At 46.7% G+C, this 21321-nt stretch overlaps 1 protein-coding gene across 1 annotated transcript; it reads left to right on the forward strand.

The window, feature by feature from the left end:
- The first annotated feature begins 2145 nt into the window (after positions 1-2145).
- Positions 2146-20739, forward strand: ZKSCAN2 (zinc finger with KRAB and SCAN domains 2). The gene is made up of 7 exons (XM_025854116.2): positions 2146-2863; positions 3874-4060; positions 6709-6800; positions 7141-7267; positions 10248-10934; positions 13364-13846; positions 16127-20739. Exons 1-7 carry the CDS (start codon positions 2459-2461, stop codon positions 17047-17049), a joined length of 2904 nt encoding a protein of 967 aa, XP_025709901.1. The 5' UTR covers positions 2146-2458; the 3' UTR covers positions 17050-20739.
- The last annotated feature ends 582 nt before the right edge of the window (positions 20740-21321 follow it).

Genomic DNA, 21321 nt, shown 5'->3' on the forward strand with positions numbered 1-21321 from the left:
GAATCTGAATCCTGAGTTGCCATTAACCTGAGGTTACCCTGGGTGGTTACATCACCTCACTGAGATCTCAATGTTCTCAACTGTAAAGTGGAGGCAACCAAATCTGCTTTATAGGACTTCTGTGAGGACTAGACATTGCCTAACCAGCTCTTACTCCTCCTTGGGATCTCATCCTTAGCAATACTTCTTAAAGAAACCTACCCAGACCTCCTGACTAGGTCAAATCCCTCTAATATAGGTAGATCCTCCCACCACGTTCCTCTTCTGGGGAGTACCTGTGGCAGTTACAATTGTACCTTAGCTTATTTGATTATTTGATTAATGCCTACCCCTCCCAGCAGACTTGGAAGTGCAACAGTGGCATGGATCCCGCTTTTGCTCACCACCTATCATCATGCCTGGCACAAAATAGATGCTCCAAAAATACTAAAGAGAAAGAAAAGTAAACGGTGCAAAGACAACCCCTGGCATACACTGGGTGCCCCATAGATTCTCTCTGACCCTCCCTCACCTAATGCCTGTTACATAAATGATACTCCTAGCTTCTGGGCTGCTAGAATTTGTAGATTGAGTTTTAACTAAGACTTCTGCTGAGAAAAAAAAAAGTCACTAAGCTTTCTTTTCTAATAGGCCACCTACTCCTAGAACGGGGATTTTTGTTTTGCCCACTGATGTATGCTAAGTGCCTAAAACACTGCCTGGCACCTCATCAATAAAGGGATGGGTGGGTGGGCGGGCAAGCATCGCTCTGAGTTTCACAGAAGTTGGGAGGCAAGGACAGCTCCTCCAAGCAACCACGGTGGCGGGTGGGGAGGGAGGAGCGGGGACTCTGGGCCCAGACCCCCTTGGTTCACGTTCAGCCACATCAACTTCCCCAGAGCTAGGGCTGTAGGACCCCCCAGACGACGGGGCGTCCCCTTGCCCGCCCTGGGGTACGGGATGGAGCCAAACACAAGTGCTCCCACGGAGGAGGGTAGGGAACAGCTGGGACGCCCTCGCGCCGCCTCTGGGGACCTGCACCGGGCTGCCCCAGGTGCTCCCACATCGGGGGTCAGACGAGGCGCCCCCGCGCCGCCCCTGGGGGACGGGACGGGGCCACCCAGATGCCCCCGCGCCACCCTTGGGGGCCTAGGTGGGACCGCCCCAGGTGCTCCCCCGCAGGGGGAACCGACAGGGCACACCCGCGCCGCCCCAGGTGCTCTCACCTGAGGGACGGATGGGGCGGCCCCGCGCCCCCCTAGGGGACAGGACGGGGTCGCCCAGGTGCTCCCGCAGGAGAACAGCGGGGCCCGAGCCCCTCAGCGAGGGCAGCAATCCGCGACAGTCGCCACCGTCAGAGGATGCCCCGGAGATTTCCGTACCCTTTGCGACAGACCCCTCCGCCAGGCAAAGGAGTCCCCGCTCCCTCTCCCTTTTCCGCTGCAGAAAGGCCTTTGCGCCGCCTCCCCAGTAGTGTCCTTCACCTCAGAGACGTCTCCCCGCCTCCCAGACTCCACGGCTGAGGGAAGCCTCCCACTCTCCTTTTCCACACTGTTCCATCTTCTCCCTCAAAATGTCCGCTCGGCCTCCGACTGTGTCCCTCCGCCCCGCGAAGTTCTCCGCGCCCCTCCTCACTCCTAAAGTCCCTCAGCGGCGAGTCGCTGCGCTGCGCGTCTCGCGAGAGTCCACCACGCAGCCCTCTTCCCCAGTCCCTCGCCCGCGAGGAAGCCTCCGCGGACCTCGCGGCGCGCAGTCGCGGGCGGCGCATGCGTGGCCGAGGCTCCCAGCGCCCCCCGCGCAGTCCGCGGACGGAGCGGAACAGGCCGCGCGCGCAGGGCCAACAGCCGCCTTGTGCGAGGTCCCGCTGGGTCCCCGCGGCTTCTCTCCTCTTAGGGGCGGAACCGCCTCGCGGCCTTTCCTCGGCGTGCGGAGGTTTCCTGAGGACGGCCGGGACCGCTTTGGGCCCAGAAGAGCCCGGCGCTGGCCTCGGACACCGCCGGCCCCACAGGCCACCCGCAGCGGCCTGGGCGCGCCGCCCAGGCCGAGCCTTGCACCCCGAACCCCGAATCCCCGGCCGGGCGGGGCCTGCACATCCGGCCCCACCCACCCGGGGCCTCGCCTCCCCGGAGCCCAGCCCCCTCCCGGCCCGCCGTCCGCCCCCGCCCACCCCTCCTTCCGTCCCCCGTGATTTTCTCCCGGTCCCCTCTTGCTCTTTCGGACATTGCACTAAAAGAGCTGCACTCTGGAAAACCACATCTTGTTTGGAGAAGAGGCCGGTTTGGAACCTTAGGGTACAAATTCTCCTTTTCAAGCGCCTAGGATAGATTCGATTAATGAGCCCGGAGTACCCTGTTCCTGCTGACACTGCCGTTTTTCACTTCCCTGCCTTCCCACACTTCCAAAATCATTAAGCAGGGAGTTCTCGGAGATTTATGAGTCTACTTTGAGCTAGAGGTGAGTTTGACGCCGGGGTTGGAGCATGGCTGTATCCCTGGACCCTCTGATCGACGCTCCGCTGGAGCGGGAGGAATGCTTAATAATGAAGATGGAAAAGGACCCCGAGTGGGCAGCGGAACCCACTCTGGAAGGATCGGAGAGCTCTGAGTCCGAGACCTTTCGCAAATGCTTCAGGCATTTCTGTTACGAGGATGTGACTGGACCCCATGAAGCTTTCAGTAAACTCTGGGAACTTTGCTGCCGGTGGCTGAAGCCAGAAATGCGTTCCAAGGAGCAGATCCTTGAACTGCTGGTGATTGAACAGTTTCTCACCATTTTACCGAAGAAGATTCAGGCGTGGGCACGGAAGCAGTGTCCGGAAAGTGGAGAGGAGGCGGTGGCCCTGGTAATACATTTGGAGAAAGAGACTGGACGACTAAGACAGCAGGTGAGAGAGGATTTTCCAAATTGTTGTATTTAGAAAGAAGGAGATGGGTAAGGCGGGTGGGGGGGGGAAGCGGGGGGCATGCCTTGCGCATAGGGCTTATTATGGAGGGAGAAATGGTACTAACGAGAGACCTTTAAAGTGAATCAACTTAAAAGAGGATCGGAATTTAATATTAAATAGGAAAAAACTTGCTTGAAATAGTATTTTGCAAATGAAGTTAAACATTATGCATCCAAGTATTTGTTCACATCTTTGGCATAATGCTTCCCAAAAATTATATGAGAGAACAATGCATTATGCTTTGCAGGGTTGGACTCTTGCAGCCTGATTCTAAAGAGGGCTATTTTTGCAAAGAAAGAAAGCACAAACTTCATCAGTTATCCCAGGGCCCTCTCTAGTCCTTTAGTATTTGAATGTGTGTCTTCTGAGGTGCCCTCGATGCCATCATCCTTGTCACTCTTCTCTAGTTTAACCACCAAATCTTCGTCCATCGGTGGCATTTCGTGGTCTTCTAGTTGTTTTCAACAGCCCTTTCATTAACCTTATGAAATCCTGCAAGATTTGCAAGATGTGCAGTTTCACTTTGCACGGGATTTGTATTCATATAAAGACCTATCAGTAGGCTGCTGTGTTGGTCAGGGGTAGACACTACATGTGGAAATTAATTTTATGTTTTCAGCTCACTAGTGAATTAATTTCCTGCTTTCTGAACCTAATAGATGTGAGGACTCAGCATCTATTCTAATACTAAGGAGGCTGTGTATTTTACTCCTGATAGATTTTCTCCCCTCTGTGTACTAATAAAGAGCACTCTCCTGTTCCCTTATCCCTAGACTTCTGGACAATACTGTTCACCCAATGCCCTTGGAGACTCCACTGGGCATGGAGTGAAATTTTCATTCCTTCTCACATCTCCTATCCTTCTTTGATATCTTTCTGGGGGAAGTTTGGTCTTCATCGGGCCCTGTTTTCCTCCCTCTTTCCATTATGGCATTGGCTTTATTTCCCAGGTTAGCAGTCCTGTGCACTCAGAGAAGCAGGTCCCACTGGGAGCAGCATGGGAGGTAACGGACTTTCAGCCAGAGCAGGTGGAGACTCAACCCAGGGTGGTGTCTTTGGAGGAAGCTGGAAGCCTCCACTCAGGACATGAGGAGCAGCTGAACCGAAAGAGAGAGCATCGGCCCTTACCCAAGATTGGTAAGAAGAACTCAGAGCATTCCCAGTGCAGAGACCATTGCACATGTATTTTGTAACCCTAACTCCATGACTTGCTCACAGTAATATCCCCTCAATACGTATTTGAAAATAAATGGAATATTGGGGGAGCAAGGGTTCATTTGCTTCAAGAGTTGTGAGTATGTGCAGTATAAGTAAAAGGCATCTGGGAAGATGGACTCTGGGAAAACTTAGTTTGCCCAGACTGGCCTCAAGGTCATGCCGTGAAATTTAAGAATCTCCCATTCCATGACCAGCTTGTGTTTTTTCAGTCCTGCCGTGTGTGTATGTGTCTGTTCTTGGCTGACTATAAACAACTTTAAAAACGGTTTGGAAAGAGAAACAAGATATTTATTTTATTTTTTTTTAAGATTTTATTTATTTACTTGAGAGAAAGAGAGAGAAAACACAGAGAGTGAGAGGGAGAAGCAAACTCCTCGTTAAGCAGGGAGCCCAATGCGGGGCTCCATCCCAGGACCCTGGGATCATGACCTGAGCCAAAGGCAGACGCTCAACCAACTGAGCCACCCAGGCACCCCAAGATATTTACTTTATTTATTTTTTTAAAGATTTTATTTATTTATTTATTTATTTATTTATTTATTTGACAGAGAGAGACACAGCGAGAGAGGGAACACAAGCAGGGGGAGCAAGAGAGGGAGAAGCAGGCTTCCCGCCGAGCAGGGAGCCCGATGTGGGGCTCAATCCCAGGACCCTGGGGTCATGACCTGAGCCAAAGGCAGACACTTAATGACTGAGCCACCCAGGTGCCCCAAGATATTTACTTTTAAAAATTGGCTCACAAGTGAGCCATCACAGAAATAGCATATGAAATTGGTAAACAATAAGATTTCATAGAGGAGGGAGCACAGGCTTCCTAGCTGCCCTGGACATTAGTAAGTCACATAAGAGGAAGTCGAACACCCTGTCTTTCCCCGTCCACTGTGATCTCTGCATCCCCGCAGTCTGGTGTCAGGCTGAGAGAGAGGGATGGGATGATCACTGGACCTACAGCAGAAGGCTTGCGTTTATATCTACCTGTCTCTGTACCTCTGTCTGTCTGTCCTTAGGCAAGCAATGTGAAAAGGAGCATTAACGCACAGAGGTTAAGCGATTAGGCCTTAGAGGCAGACAACCCGTAGACAAAACCTAGCTCTGCCATCCATTATCTATGTGGCCTTGGTTAGGTTACTTCTCAAACTTTCCATTCTGTCATTTGTAAAAGGAAAATAATAATGTTAGTGTTGGTTAAAGGAGGCAGCGTAAAGGGACCAGCACATACGGTGGTCAATAAATGTTAGTTCCCTTTCTCCCATAATGGCACAATTATTTTTAAACTTCAAATCTCAGACAGATTTTACACAACCCCTCACCAAGTGGCAGGATTCACTACTATGTACCCAACCTCCTTATCTTTCCTGAAATTCATATTGTGATAGAATTCATTGCAAATATTAATGTTTTCTGGACTTCAAAGTTCCCCTGGATCATATGCTCTCAGTTACTTTGGCTGATAAGCTTAGTCCAATAAATGTATGGTGTTTCTGGATTTTGCCATCCAGGGTGACAAGGAATTCACAACGTGGAAAAGTGTGTTCTGTTGAGGTGCTCAGCAGGACAGTGCCACTGTGGTGTGCCATTCCCCCTGCTTAGGGGCACACTGCTTCCATAACAGCTCGCTGAGAAACAGACACTGAACAGTATCTGCGCTTTTCACCATTTTTTGTAAACGTGAAAATCCTTTTTTTGGATTTCTTTTAGTTAGCAAAAATAGGTACTAATGTATGCCTTTTGTAAAAACAAAGTGGTGTAACAGGAACTTTCGAAAAGCAGGGGATATCTGTAGTATGTTTCCACGGAAGTGATTCAGGTTGCTTCTTTAGAAAGTAGTGGAACAACCTCTTGAATTCTTGATCACAGTAATATTCATTCTGGAAGTTTTCCCTAGATGGCAAGTTCCAGAGTAGAAGTTAAACCACAGACTGTGCCTTGTATACATGGATATATCTTCCTCCTACCTTTTGAGGTAGTGTACTGTGTATTTGCCTTTCATGTCCAGGACTGTGTATCTACATGTGCTAACTTTTTTAGCATGTTAAAGCACTGATGAACTCATACTAGGGATTGCAAACTGATAACTTACATGCCAAGTCAGACTTGTGTCTTACCTACAAAGGGTTTTTGGTTTGGGAGTTTTATTCATTTGTTCGTTTTTAGTTCTCAAGGTTTAAGATTTTTGAGATTTTATGCAAAAGTCCAGATTTCTGGCTTCTCCTGAAAATATCAGAAGCTCTAATGATAGCAGGCCCATTGTCTCACAATGAAGCATTAAGTGGAAGTGGGCATTGGCAATATACCCTTTCAGTGGTGTATGTGCTCTCCAGTTCCCCCATTCCTTACCTGGCCCCTTTCATGATGCACTTTGCCTGCTAACTCCCTGCAAGCATTCATGTTTGTGAGCCCTGCATCAATGTACCATGGTTTCAGGCATTGTTCTAAAATCATTGATGAAATGATCAATTTATATTTGCTGGGTTTTTTTTAATACATGCTCATTTCTTAAAAGGAGAAGGTGCATGAATTAAAGAGCCAGAGCCCAGAACCCTGATTGTTTCTTTCTCTTCTTACAGCTCGGCCTTCTCCCTGGGTTCCTGCCCCTGCTAATGAATGGAACAGCGTGAATCAGGAAATAACCACCACACGACTACCTATTGTGTCTCAGGTACATTGTAAATCTTCTCTCTGCCTTCCTAGGGTATTCAGTCCCAAGGATTTCCTGTGCCTTCACTGTCCTCAAACTTTTATACTCCCTCCAAGAGACTGTTCCCCGCTGACTCCTTTTGCAGGGAAGACTGGACCCAGCCGTCTGACTAATGAGACTCCTTGCTGAATCACCTCTCTTATGATTCTTTGTAATATCTTCCTCATTTGGCACATCATACACACTTGGCTCCCTAATTTTAATTCTTCTTTGGGGCCCTTCTGTGTTTCCTCCATGATCATTCATCCTTTGAAGACCCATGTGGTTATCTTGGTAGTCATTGCTGTTAGTGTTGTTACAGGGACCAGTGAAAGATGTCCACATGGCGAGAGGTTTTTCCTACAAAAAGAGCGTACATCAGATTCCCGCTCACAGAGACCTGTACCGGGATATTAGGAAAGAGAGTGTTGGGAACATGGTCTCCCTGGGTAAGGATTCTTTCCCTTTTCACATAAAAGATTTGGGGATTTTTGATATCTTTATTTCTACTGATAATACAATAGTTCTAAGTGTCAACACCTAAAGGACCGCGTGGGTTGTCTAGTCGTTTCTGTGGCCAGCTCACCAGACCTAGTAATCACTTGTCCATGCTCTCTTCCTCACTCCTTCGTCTCTTCCAGTTTAAAATATATATGTGTTCTTCTAACTTACGGATGAAAACATTGGTGAGGTGTTATATACGACTGTCATGGTCATACCACTTAAATATAAGCTTACACGTATGTACCTACTAGACTAAAAGCTCCATGAAGTCACAAGGTCTTTGTATGATTTGTTCTTATTTAACTGCAGTAACCCAACACTTTGCACACAGCTGGACCCATGGGTGGGTGGCCAGCAAATAATTGTTGGATGGATGGAAATCCTACAGATGGAAGGAAAAAGGTAATTTCAACACAATAACCTTGGTAGTGTGTTGTGAATGACTTAAATAGCAGAGATTCACGGGCACACATAACCACTGATGTATCACTTTACAAGCAAACTTCTGAAAGATTTGTCACCTACATTAGTAGTGGGCGTAAGCACAGTTCATTCATACATAAGTTAAAAGTCGAAGACTAATTTTTAATAAAATTACAGGCTTAAAATGTGTACAAACCCACACTAGATAGGCTATAAACATGTGGTAATAGGGTAGCCACTAGTCACACAGGGCAATTTAAATTTATACAATTAAATAAAGTTAAAAATTCAGTTCCAGGCGCCTGGGTGGCTCAGTCATTAAGCATCTGCCTTCGGCTCAGGTCATGATCCCAGGCTCCTGGGATCGAGCCCCGCATCGGGCTCCCTGCTCAGTGGGAAGCCTGCGTCTCCCGCTCCCCCTGCTTGTGTTCCCTCTCTCGCTTTGTCTCTCTCTGTCAAGTAAACAAACAAAATCTTAAAAAAAAAAAAAATTCAGTTCCTCGGTGACTGTAGCCACCATCAGGATATTTGATAGCTGTATTGGACAGCACAATTATAGAACATTGCTGTCATCCCAGAAAGTTCTGTTGGACAACACTACATAGAGATAGTAAAGTATAGAGATTATAAAATGGGCCATGCCAGACTCAGCAAATGAAGATACACCAACAATTATTTATAATTAGAAAGCAGTTAAAGCAACTGAAATCAGTGACCAATGTAGAGTGGCACTGATGACACGGTGGTAGCAAGGCGGTCGTCCCAGAGCAGTGGGCATCCCAGCCATCTGCCTAGGTTTGCACATGCAGGTGCTTCCTAGTGCGACCTCAGCTCACATGGCGTCCGGACCCAGGAGTGTGCTGCATGAGAGTCCTGAGTCAAGTGTGCCACTAGTAGGATGGGGATCATCCCTGGAAAATTCAGATTTAGCCCAGCACCTTCATACGTACAGTCAACCCTTGAACAAGACGGTTTGAACTGCATAGGTCCACTTCTACATGGATTTTTTTTCAGTAAATACATACAGAAATGTGAATATATTTTCTCTTCCTTATGATTTTGTTATTTTTCTCTTCTCTAACTTATTTTATTATGGGCATACAGTATGTGATATATATAACACACAAAATACATGTTAATCGACTATGTTGTTGGTAAGGCTTCCGGTCAACAGTAGGCTATTAGTAGTTAAGTTTTGAGAGAGTCAGAAGTTATACACGGATCTTCAACTGTGCAGGGTTGGTTCCCCTGAGCCCCGCTTCATTCAAGGGTCAACTGTGATGACATGTAGAAAGACCCAGGTCCAGAGACACCTGCCCCAATCCTTTATCATAGGTTGTAAACTAATGGCTTATGGGCTGAATCTAGCCTATACACATACATTGGCCTTGCACAGCATTTTAATTTACTATTAGTTTGTAAATCTGGATATCCTGTATCTCTTGAAAAATCAAATGTCAGACACCATGGGCCCACCTCCTCACATAGCAGTGATTGGCTAGAGCTGAACGCAGGAGCTCGTGCTGAACTGCCGTGTTTCTCACTCATTTGCACTGCCTGCCTGGTCCTTATAGATATTCAAGCTTTGATTAACCCTACACTTACCTCTCTCATGTAAAAATAAAGAGCAAATCTCCATCCCCAGTGTTCTTTCAGAAAGGATTTGATGTGATGCTCCTTCTCTCAACAATTCTGTGAAGTTTCTATGTATGTGTTATCTAGAGAAGAAAACTAAATTTTATTACATACCTGTTGGGCATTGGATACTTTACAGACAATCATTTATTTAATATTCCTGGCATTTCTGTGAATGGAGGCCAGCATTCCTTAGGCAACCAAAGCTCAGAGATTAAGAAACTTCCCCCTGGTCCAAAAGTAAAGCAGGGTTTAGTGGGTCAGGGTTCACATGTAAGACATGTTGATCTCCACAGCGCTGTGAGGCAACAGACTCCGTGTGCTTCCCTGTCCTTCCATCTCTTTCCTATTAACCTTGCCACATGTATCCCCAAATTCTTGACGTATCTCTCCTAGCCCCAGTGTGCATGCGCACATGTGTTGGGGTGGGGGTGGGAATATGCGGGGAGCAAATACAAGCACACTTGGTTCTATAAGTAACAAATACTGGTTACAGCAGGTGCTGAACCCAATACAACATTAGACACTTGAGAGGGAATCAAAGGTAATAGAATGTATCTTACCCTTAAAGGTCTTCCCTTTAGAACTAGCCAGAGAAAGAAATGGTATATACCGGAGAACTAACATAACGTAAGTTTAGTAGATGATGGTGCCAAAGACGAGAGGTGTAAGGATAACTGTAACTATACCATAGGTAGTAAGAATGCCCGTGCTGTGCTCTGTCATGGTTGAGGAAGGCTCTAGAAGAGGGGGGGATTGGACAAGACCTTTCAAGGATAGGTGTGAACAAGTGTCTGGGAGGGCAGCAGATGAGGGCATGCAGCTCTGACCTCTGGTTTTGCATGAAATGTGTTTCTCTTCCCGTAGGAAGTACTGTGTCTGTGTCTAACAAGATTGCCCGGTTGGAGCAAAGAAAGGAGCCATGGACCTTAGGTTTACACTCTTCTAACAAAAGGAATATTATTCTACGAAGCAACCACGTCAAGGAGAAGCCGGTTGGTGCCACTCAGATCCCGGCGCGCAGTGTGGGGAGAATGTGGGGTGAGCAGCAGCACTGGGGTTTAGAAGATGAAAAGATAGCAGGCGTGCATTGGAGCTATGAGGAAACGAAGACTTTCCTCGCCATTCTCAAGGAGTCTCGCTTTTATGAGACGCTGCAGGCTTGTCCCCGAAACAGCCAGGTGTACGGGGCTGTGGCCGAGTGGCTGCGCGAGTGTGGCTTCCTCCGAACGCCAGAACAGTGTCGGACCAAGTTCAAAAGCCTCCAGAAGAGCTATCGGAAGGTGAGAAATGGCCACATGCTGGAACCCTGTGCCTTCTTTGAGGACATGGACGCTCTGTTGAACCCTGCAGCCCATGCTTCATCTGCTGATAAGCCAAAGGAAATTCTCTCTCTCCCCAGACTAAAGAGAGTTGATATCAGTGCTAAAGAACAGATCAGTTTGGTGGAGGAAGAAGACGCCGCAGAAGAATCTGATGGTGATGAAATGGGCATTGAATTTATCCAGAAGTCTGAGATTCGTGGTGCCCCTGTCTTGTTTCAGAACCTGAGTGGTAAGAATTGTGCTCTTTTCTTCGGATATGAAAATGGATGATATGGGCTTGTGGTAAAAGGACTGAGTAGACCAGAGGCCGCCAAACCTGGGGAGTGCTGTCGTGAGCGCCTTGCCACTAACCACTGAACGTACTCTCGGGTGTTTGCTGCTGCCCCTGGTGCAGTCTGAGTAATGGCCGTGAAGGTTCTTTCTCAGGCTAGAGCACAGCATGGATTTGAATATTTGCAGCCTGTGGAAGGAAGGTAAATAGAGTCAGAGGACTCTGGAGAGCCCATATCTGAGGATTGGTATAAAGCAGCCCGTTGTGTCGGATTGTAATAAGGCAAAGATACATTGTTATACTATCTAGGATAACTAGTAAAAGAATATATAACTTACGAAAGTAAAATATCGTAGGGGCACCTGGGTGGCTCGGATCGTTAAGCGTCCGCCTTTGACTCAGGTCACCATCTCCAGGTCCTGGGATGGAGTCCCACATTGGACTCCCAGCTCAGCAGGGAGTCTGCTTCTTCTCCCTCTGTCTCTCCCCCTGCTTGTACTCTCTGTCTCTTTCTCTCTTAAACAAATAAATCTTTTTTAAAAAATTGTAATTGTATAAGAAGACAAGAAAGGAGAGAAAAAGGAACACAAAGTAGATGAGTCCAATGGAAAACACAGTAAGATGGTAGACATAAGTCCAAATATGTCATTAGTTACAAACTTAAAAGACTAAGATTATCAGTCATTTAAAAAAACAATGAAATATTGCTTACAAGAGATACTTGTTTAAGTATATGACACAGAGACCTTGAAATTAAAAGGTAGAAAAAGATACAGTGCATACGATATATACGAAAGCTTGTGTTGAAATTAGGGATGTGCAGAACTAACCTGGCGGTTAACAACTGGGTGACAATAGACACATCCTGTAAGTACTTTGAGCTTCATTTTTCTCATCAGTAAAATGTGACTGAGGATTCCAGGATCATTAGTGTTAAATGAGGTAATAGATAAAAATTGGGGAAGGCATTCTGCAGATGTTAAACACAAACATCTCAGTTCTTCATAATATGCATGTAAAAGATAGGCCAGGCAAAATGAGAGACTATTTTGGTGAAATGCAGTGAGACATTGCCAGGTGTTACTAGGAAAGTTTCTCCACGCCACCTTATGAAAAGATGGCAAGTTCTAGGGGCTCCTGGGTGGCTCCATCAGTTAGTGTCTGCCTTTGGCTCAGGTCATGATCTCAGGGTCCTGGGATTGATCCCCACATTGGGCTCCTTGCTCAGTGGGGAGCCTGCTTCTCCCTCTACCTCTGCCCCCTACTTGTGCTTCCTCCCTTTCTCTCTCTCAAAAAAAAAATCTTTTTTAAAAAAGATGGTAAGTTCTTAGAGTGGAGAAATAAATCAGGCTAGGAGAGCTGGGGTGCACTGATGACTACATCTATTCAAAAGAGACAGCTCAGGAAAACACGGGGAAGATGCATCATGCATGTACAGGTGTTCCCCAATCTGGAAATCCATAGACAGGAGGGCAGTCCCAAGTGTGCGAATGCAGGGCTAGCCCTGGAGGAGAGCACGGGGTAAGACTGAGCATAGAAGTGACTTCTTCCTACTTACAAAACACACAAAAAGCATAGTTTAACAAACTGTATGCAGACATGTCCTGAAAAGTTTGATTCTGCCATAGAAGCAGAACATCTGTTCATCTTGCAAGTCATTTCATCTTTCACAGTAGAGGACTCAGTGACCTCAAAAATGACTCTGGTTGTAGTTCTGCTCTTTAAGGAAGACTGGTTAAAAAAAGTGTCCTAGTCTGTTTTAACCATTTTGGGTTTTTTGTTTGTTTTGTTTTTTTTAAAGATTTTATTAATTTATTTGACACAGAGCACAAGTAGGCAGAGCGGCAGGGAGAGGGAGAAGCAGGCTCTCCACTGAGCAGGGAACCCAATGCGGGGCTCAATCCCAGGACCCTGAGATCATGACCTGAGCCAAAGGCAGATAACTTTAACCGACTGAGGCACCCAGGTGTCCCTAGTTTTAACCATTTTTAAAAGTCCGCCGAATCCTTGGTTAATCGCCAAAGCAATGGCAGATCTGAGGGACTACATTCTTACTCTACCAAATAAACTGTGAGATCAGTTTAACAATTTCAGTTTAAAAATCCTATCAGGATGTTAACTTAAATTCATTTGAGAGTTCATATCCGTACAACTTGAATTTTTCTATCCAGAAACATAGTGTCTCTCCATTTCTTCTAGTTTATTTATGTCTTTCAGTAAATTATAGATTTTTTTATATAGACCCTCTCATTTTTTGCACATCTTCTCCCCTGGCATGTCATAGTTCCTGTTGCCACAATGAAGGGGATCTGTTTTCTTTTACCCCTTATGTTTCGAGGCTGCAGACGTTTTTTCTTATATCTTTGTATTTTTTCCTTCCGTGGCAGGTGTGCACTGGGGGTACGAGGAAACCAAGACTTTTCTTGATATCCTCCGTGAGACTCGGTTTTACGAAGCTCTCCAAGCCTGTCATCGGAAGAGCAAGCTGTATGGGGCCGTGGCGGAACAACTTCGGGAGTGTGGCTTCCTCCGGACACCGGAACAGTGCCGGACCAAGTTCAAAAGCCTCCAGAAGAGCTACCGCAAAGTGAAAAACGGTCACGTGCTGGAATCGTGTGCGTTCTACAAGGAGATGGATGCCCTGATAAACGCTCGGGCCTCCACTCCTTCCACCAACACTCCAGAAGTCCCATCACCTTCAGGGCAAGAAGGAGAGGATGTTGAGATTGAACCCCAGGAACCGACAGGCTGGGAACCTGAGGAGGCCTCACAAGAGGCGATGATAGAAGATTCTGGTAGCGAGAGAATGAGTGAGGAGGAAATTGTGCAAGAGTCGGAATTCCAGGGGCCTCAGGGTCTACTGCAAAGCGGTAAGTGGTAAGAACCATTGAGGGGGAAGTGTGATTTACTGAAGAATCAGTAACTCTGGGCATATTGCTCATGAGTCTGTTCATTAAACAGGCATTTGAGGGGCCTGTGCCGTGTGAGGAACGGGGGATCTAGCAATGAGTATATCAAAGCATCTTTCTTGTGGCACTTCATTCAAGGAGGGACCTGGCATTCTAGTGATGCAGTCTTTGAGACCTCAGCCTCGGATTTTGTCTGTATGGGTCAGTGTTTCATAGCACCTGCAAATTCCATGGGGAAGAAGAACTTGCAATTATACATGAGAAAAAAGTCAGAGGAAGGAGGTGTGTCCATAGGCTCAAGACACAAACGTCTCAGTCCTTCATGATGTGCATGAGGAAAAGGACAGGCAGGGGCAAAATGAGAGAGAGACTTGCCTCTGGTTCTCTGCCCCACCTGCTCGTTTCCCACGGACTGCCGGCACCCTTGTGGGCATCTGTCCGCATGGCAGCCCAGACTTAAAATTTTTAAAACTAAAATCACTGTCTTCTTTCCCGCACCTTGGCTCTTCCCTGTGTCCTCCCACATCCAGACTTAAAACTTCAGAGGCACTTTTGATGCTTTCTCTCTCATTATTTACATCCAAGCAGAGAACGCTTTTTTTCCCAACTGTTGTAGAACTTCCATCTGTCCCTTTTTTAGTTACCACAGCTGCTACCTGTGGTGAGAACAGTTCAGCCTTTCTCTGTCTCTTACCTAGACTTTTGTAAAAGTCTCCAAACCAGGTTTCCCCATCAGTCTTGTATTACGGCTCCACAGCTGCCCTCGGTCTGAGCTCATCTTATCTTCCTGTCCTTACCTCTTACTGTTTTCCTTCCAGCACTCTGCTCACTCAAAATAAAACACTAGAGAAGGGGCGTACATATGCTTCCTGCTAGTGTTTATATGGGAAATTAGTTTGAAGTCTGAAATCATTAAGTCCTCTATAACCCACGTTTTGATTCCAGGAAACAAAATCTTTTGGTACCATCCCTTGTGAACCTCATTTTTTAAGTTGAGCTGCAGACCTGACACTAAATTGTCAGACTCTATCTGAGCCAACCATGAGGCTGTGATTTCCTACAAATCCCAGGATGATGTTGGACCTAATAAGAACGCTTCAGAAGAACTCCTAAATGAAATATGGCATTGTTGGGGCTTTCACTTAACTTAATGGACTGATTGATGGCTGCTGTCCTCTCCCAACCCACGCCAAACCGCCGCACTTGGGATCGGAGGGCGGAGGGATATCAGCAATTTCAACTCAGTGTATGCAAGGACAGGGATGTGGAAACTGGCAAGTAGAAACAAGGCAGCATAGCAAAATGCTTAAGAACAAGGGTTTGGAGACCAAACAAACCTGGATGAAATAATACAATGTCGAGAATTGGATTCAAAATAATCTGGGTAGAGGGAGCAGAAAGTGGGTAGGAATAGAGGTGAAACTAGATTGGCCACGAGGAGATCATCACTAATGCGGGCTGAGTGGTTCGTGGAAATTCATTTTATATACTGTTGTAGTCTCTGCTTTTCTGTATGTTTGAATTTTCCATAATAAAAAGTTCACATAAAACCATGCAGTTAATAAGTGACCAGGATGGAATCAGAACCAGAGCTCTGTGATTCCAAAGCCTGTCGGTCCAAAAGACCTGCTGGAAAAGCTGGTATCCAGGATGCCCCTTGCAGTGGGCATGGGACATAGATGAGAGAGTGAGGGAAAGGTAATTCCAGTGTGGGGAGTGTGAGAGTTAAGTTGGATCCAGGTACGTGTGTGAGACAGCTGGAAAAAACAGGGCCAAGGACATTTGAGGAGAAGAAATAGCCTTGGGTAGGATATAATCAGATATTGATGAACATGGAAGTCCATTGAGGAATTGGAACCTGATCACTAGAATCTGCTCTGAACGTTGGTATGGTGTGTTTAAGCGCAGATGTGAAATTTTGAAAGCAGGGTGAGTGGGAGTAGAACTTCAGGGAGAAAGCTAAGTTCGTCCGCCATTACTCAGGATCTGTATGGGGAATGACGGCTTGGATTTCAGTGCCATTCAGAAAACATTCTGAAGGCCTACTTTGTACTAGGTATTACTGGCTGTTCATAGAGCTGAATGAAAATAAGGCATAATGAATCAGAGATGGGTAACAGGACCTGAGAGGTCAGAGAAGTACGCAGGCATCCTAACACAGATGAGTCGGCTGTGTTGTTTATGTTAATACATAATACAGGACTGGTTTGGAATTTTTATCATCTGTTTTTTTCCTTTCAGATTTTGAAATTGGAGGTAGTATCAAGGAGGATACAACACAGGTAATATATAAGGACTTGGAGCAGCATAGGGCATTAATAGAAAAGTCTAAAAGGGTCATTTCCCAGAACGCTGATCCAGGTAAATACCATAAAAGGGAATGCATCTCAGGAAGACAATGGGAAACCCTTCAAGGCTTCAGACAGGGAAAGTTGATGTCTCAGCCGAGAGATTTAGGGAAAGCTGTAGTGCATCCGAGGCCTTTCATGGGGAAGAGACCCTACCGACTGCTCAAATACGGAGAAAGCTTTGGAAGGAATGCTCGTCTTACGTGCCGGATGACCCACCAGAAGGAAAATCCTTATAAATGCAGTGTCTGTGGGAAGTGCTTTGGTAGAAGCAGGAGCCTAATCAGACATCAAAGAATCCACACCGGAGAAAAACCTTTTAAATGTCTTGACTGTGGGAAAAGCTTTAATGACTCCTCCAACTTTGGTGCCCACCAGAGAATCCACACCGGGGAGAAACCCTACAGGTGTGGGGAATGTGGAAAATGCTTTAGTCAGAGCTCGAGTCTTATCATACATCAGAGAACCCACACTGGAGAGAAGCCCTATCAGTGTGGGGAGTGCGGGAAGAGCTTTACCAACAGCTCCCATTTCAGCGCCCACCGCAGGGTGCACACTGGCGAGAACCCCTACAAATGTGTGGACTGTGAAAAGAGTTTCAGTAACTGTACAAGATTCCGAGAGCATCGGAGGATACATACTGGAGAGAAGCCCTATGGCTGTGCCCAGTGTGGCAAACGTTTCAGTAAGAGTTCTGTCCTCACCAAACATCGGGAAGTTCATTCGAGAGAAAAGCTTCTGCCACATCCACCCTCCATGTATTCCCCGGAGAACCCACCTAAGGGAAAGACTGATGAATTCAGGAAAACTTTTTGACGTTGACCTCTTCTCCTCCTATGTGCCCCATTAGCCATTTTTTCCCCACCGTCACCCTTGGAAGCGGTCTTTTCTTAGCTATGAAGTGTTAATTCCCAAGACAAGCTTGAGAATATAAATCAGCTAAGAGACCACCTCGTCTTCTCACCTCCGCCTCTAACTTTACCAGTCTGTTCCTCTCAACTTCTCCCTTAGCAAAGTGGAGAAGACTGTCCTGTCTGGGTTCCTTCAGTATGTCGAGGCCTCTGCTGTGGGACTGCCAAGTCCAGCAACATTCAAGGTCCCTCCATGTAGCTGAGAGTTGTTTTCAAGCAGACCTGACATGCTGAAAGTTTCCTCTTGTCCACCACGTGGGAGCCCGGATGCAACTTGATCCCAGATTTCTTGTTGGAGTAGAACTTTCAGGAGTCTGATCAGGATCAGGACAACACCACGTGCATCTTGGTTTTGAAGATACTTGGGAGATTGAGATTCTACAGCTTCCTTTAGAAGTCTGTTGCACTATACGCTTTTGTGTCACATCAATCCCCACAACTAGGGTGAGTCCCCGTATTGTCCCTGAAGCCACATTACTAACGCCTCGCCCTCCATAGAGATGAGAAGAAAATGACCGTGACCAATCGGACCTTTTCTGGACCTGAAGACGACCCCCTTGTCTGCTGCTTCTCCAGCCCCTGAGTAATCCAGTTCCTCTTATCATTTCTTGAAAGTCCTACACTTACCTCTTAGGTGTTCTGGGTGCTCTCGTCTGACTCTCCTGAGCTACCAGGCCCTCCCCAGATTAAATAGGATGCATGCCCGTGGTGTGTCTCATTAAAAGAAAGTAGAATCTTAGACATGTTCTACCCTACCTCTGCTCTAGTTCTTACCTAGAACATGACTGGCATGTTGGCATATTTTATGCCTCCCAACCCCACACTTCAGTATAATGTTATATATTAATAGTTTTCTCAAACTTTAAGGGGGTAGGGAAGAAGTGTGGTAGAAACCGGAAACCTTCACTATTTCTAAGACCAGTCGGACTCCTTAGGCCTGCTCTAGATCAGATAGCTGCTCATTCAGACCACCACCTCCAGGGCTGTTTGTTAAATACAATCAGCCTTTTCTGAGGCTTCTAGTCCCTGTTGATAGGATTACCCACCTAACTGTAGAGCCCAGAGTAATTTATAGAACTCTATAGCTTACTGAGTGAAAGTGGAAAGATTTACAGAAATTACAGAAACTTCCAGTCTAGAACACTATTGTCGTTTTCCTCATTTACGTATTTGTCCGAAAAACCTCTTTGATAATCCCCTAGCACTAACCCAACAGGTATTGAAGGAAGAGTCAAAATGGGGAGGGGAGAGGCAGGGAGGTAGTTAATTCATTCCTGGAAGTTACAGATGAAACCACAGAATCTGGTCTTCCAAGGCTGGTTGCTCCAGGATGAGGCCAGTGACATTTATGCCCTTACTATGTAAGTAATCGGGGGCGGCTTTGCTTTGGGGAGGGGAAGTCCCAAGTTTGGTGGAAGGACAGCCAGAGTCAGGGCTGTGCAGAGATTCTTTTGATCTGATCTCTCCTCTCCTTTGTCAGATGTTATCGTATTTGAAGACATCTGGAGATCATATTTTTCCTTTGAGGATGTTTGAATCTTTCGAAGCCGGTTCAGCAGAGTTCCAAGGAGGGCAGGCAGTGTAGAAAGAAATCCCAAAATAGGGTGTGGCCTGCTGGAAGGCAGGTGACTCAGGTACACATTGATACATGTTTCCGATTTACATTCGTTGGAGATGTTACAACTGTTCCCACCTCAGTAGGTTGATTTCCTACGTGTGCTCTGAATCCTAGGCTTCTAATGGTTAAGTGCAGTGTCATGTCGTTTGTGTGCCTAGCACAGTGAGATGCGTGCAGTGCCTGTGGGCGTGTGCTTGTATCGTGTCGATGTTCTGGAATTCCAGCCCTAGAGAAGATGCCCATGAATAGAAATCACCACTTAGTAAGACATACACAGGATTGATAATTATATGGAAGCATGATTCAGGAAGGTAGATGATTTATTCCTAAGTATGTATTAAGTACTGTTCCGTGTAAGACCGTACTCCAGGCACAGTGAGGGCGTGCGAAGACAGACTCGGTGGCCTGGCTCAGGGAACTGGCGGTGTGACAGAGGAGGCACTGCAGCAAAGGTAATTAATGCTCGTTCCCTTCTCGGCACTTGCAAAAGGTCAGTGACTCCACCATGAGAAAATCACGTTCTTCTGAATTGCCTCAAACTGTGTACCTCTGCTCTCCGACGTCCCCAGTGGCAGGAAAAGTGCAGGACCCATTCCATCTCAGGTGGAACAGACTGAGTCTGTGTGAGTTTCATTCGTCTGGAGCCACACAAAGGTGGAGCCCGGGTTCCCCTGCCTGCGTTCCTAGTGGTAAACAGGCTGTCTGGACGTGGGCTAAGTTGCCTTCATGAACTCTGTCTCTGTGCTGAAGAAATAGAAGGTCCTGCCCACCATCTTAGACCAAGATGACTTGCATCTTGTCTTTTCTCAACTGGAGCATGAAAGTCAGAATGAATAATGTGTCTTTTATATCACATAGCATTGCCTTTATGAAGATCCATAGGAAAAGGTTTTTCTCTGGGTCTCAGTACCAGGGAAAGCTCTGATCCTAAATAGGAAAAAAAAAAAAAAAAGGATTACAAACACTGTGATTTTTATAACATTGCTTTTCTGTCTTTGTTCTGGCTGCTGGAAAGCTCAACAAAACATACCAAGCCACCTCAGCCAACTACCTAAAACCTCTATTTGTTTAATCCTATCTGATTTCTTTGAAATTTACCCCAAATCCTATTTTTTAAAAGCAGTATAAGTAACCGGACATTTTATTCTCTGACATCTTACCCAGGGCACTTTGGAAACTGGCTTGTATTCCCTGCCTACACTTGCTTTGTTACCCCCACAAATACCTCCAGTTTCTACCAGTGATTTTATTACACATACAACCTGACTTGTTCATAAATCTTTAAAGAAGGAAACTTCACACATTCGCTTAAACCGCTCAGGGCGGCCTGCCCTGGGGGAGCAAGCATTAGACCAGAAGCCAAAAGGGACACATTTCAGTCTTGTCGCTATCACTTACTGAGTGTTGTTTGACAAACCTCAGCCTCTCTGGGCTGGTGTTCCTTATCCGGAGAGACGTTGAACTTGATTGCTGAGAACGCTCTGGCTCTAGTGTTTAGTGAGACTGTGGCGGGGTGTAGGTCAGGAAGACGATGCATATGTATGCATCTATAATGCATGTAAGACTAGGTAGCCAGCCTGGCTTGCCCCAGCAGGTGGCATCCAGGCCACACTGAACCTACTTCATACTTTAGGAAGAGGGAGGCCGTGAGCAGCCCGGGAGCTTGTGCAGTGATGAGAAAAGACACATGTTCGCCAGCAGGCAGCCCCTGGGGCTCCTTGGTAGCCGACGGCAGGTAGCTGCAGTGAAGAAAGCCTGGATGTGAGGTCTGATGCCCAGTGATGAACGGGACTCCGCTAGGAAGGAGCTGGGGAAGCCCCAGACTCAAGGCGTGTGTGAGCAGCTTGCGTGGCTGTTAGCTTTGGCCTCTGAGTTCATTCCAGGTATAAATGTATGTCTCTTCATTGTTTTGTATTCACGTTCACTTAGATGTCTTCTTGAAAACTTGTCTGTGAAATAAATGTCAAAAATAAATGACTCCTGTGGTTTTTGCCATAATTTGAAGGTGTTCCATTAAAGGAAAAGAGAACTTATGCAAGAGGTCATAAAAGCAGATCCCGGTAGCTCTGTAAAGAGTCTCAGTATGATCTCAGCTCCCTGCTCTCCCCACACCTCCCAGGAGCCTTCGTGCCTCCCCAGCTGTCTGCCTGTAGCCCTTGGAGAGCTGTCTCTGCCACCGTGCCCAGCAAGGTCTCTGACTCTAGGGTGGAGTTCACCCTGGATGCACGGAGCTCATGTGTTCTGGGTGAGGCCCCGACCCATAGCCTTTCCTTGTGGTTTGAACCAGTCTCAACAATGTCCCCAAAGAGACAGTGTGGCTTTGGATTTACTGTTTTAGTTCAGAGCCCCATTTCACCCTTGTTCCCCTAACAGTGTCAACTCCACGGGTCAGAGAGTCAAGTGGAGGTTTGGGCCACTTGGCAAGGATGTATTTCCAGCTAAACTGGCAGGCGCCGTAGGAAGACCTACTGGGTGGGTTCAGAGAGCTGCCCACCTGAAGGTGGGGGAGACTGCACGTCTCTCTCACCCAGGCTTTACAGGCCTCTGCTCTGTGCAACT

This window comes from Callorhinus ursinus, unplaced genomic scaffold (genome assembly GCF_003265705.2).
Source record: "Callorhinus ursinus isolate GAN/ISIS: 27379988/994484 unplaced genomic scaffold, GSC_fseal_2.0 scaffold120, whole genome shotgun sequence".
Taxonomy (NCBI): domain Eukaryota; kingdom Metazoa; phylum Chordata; class Mammalia; order Carnivora; family Otariidae; genus Callorhinus; species Callorhinus ursinus.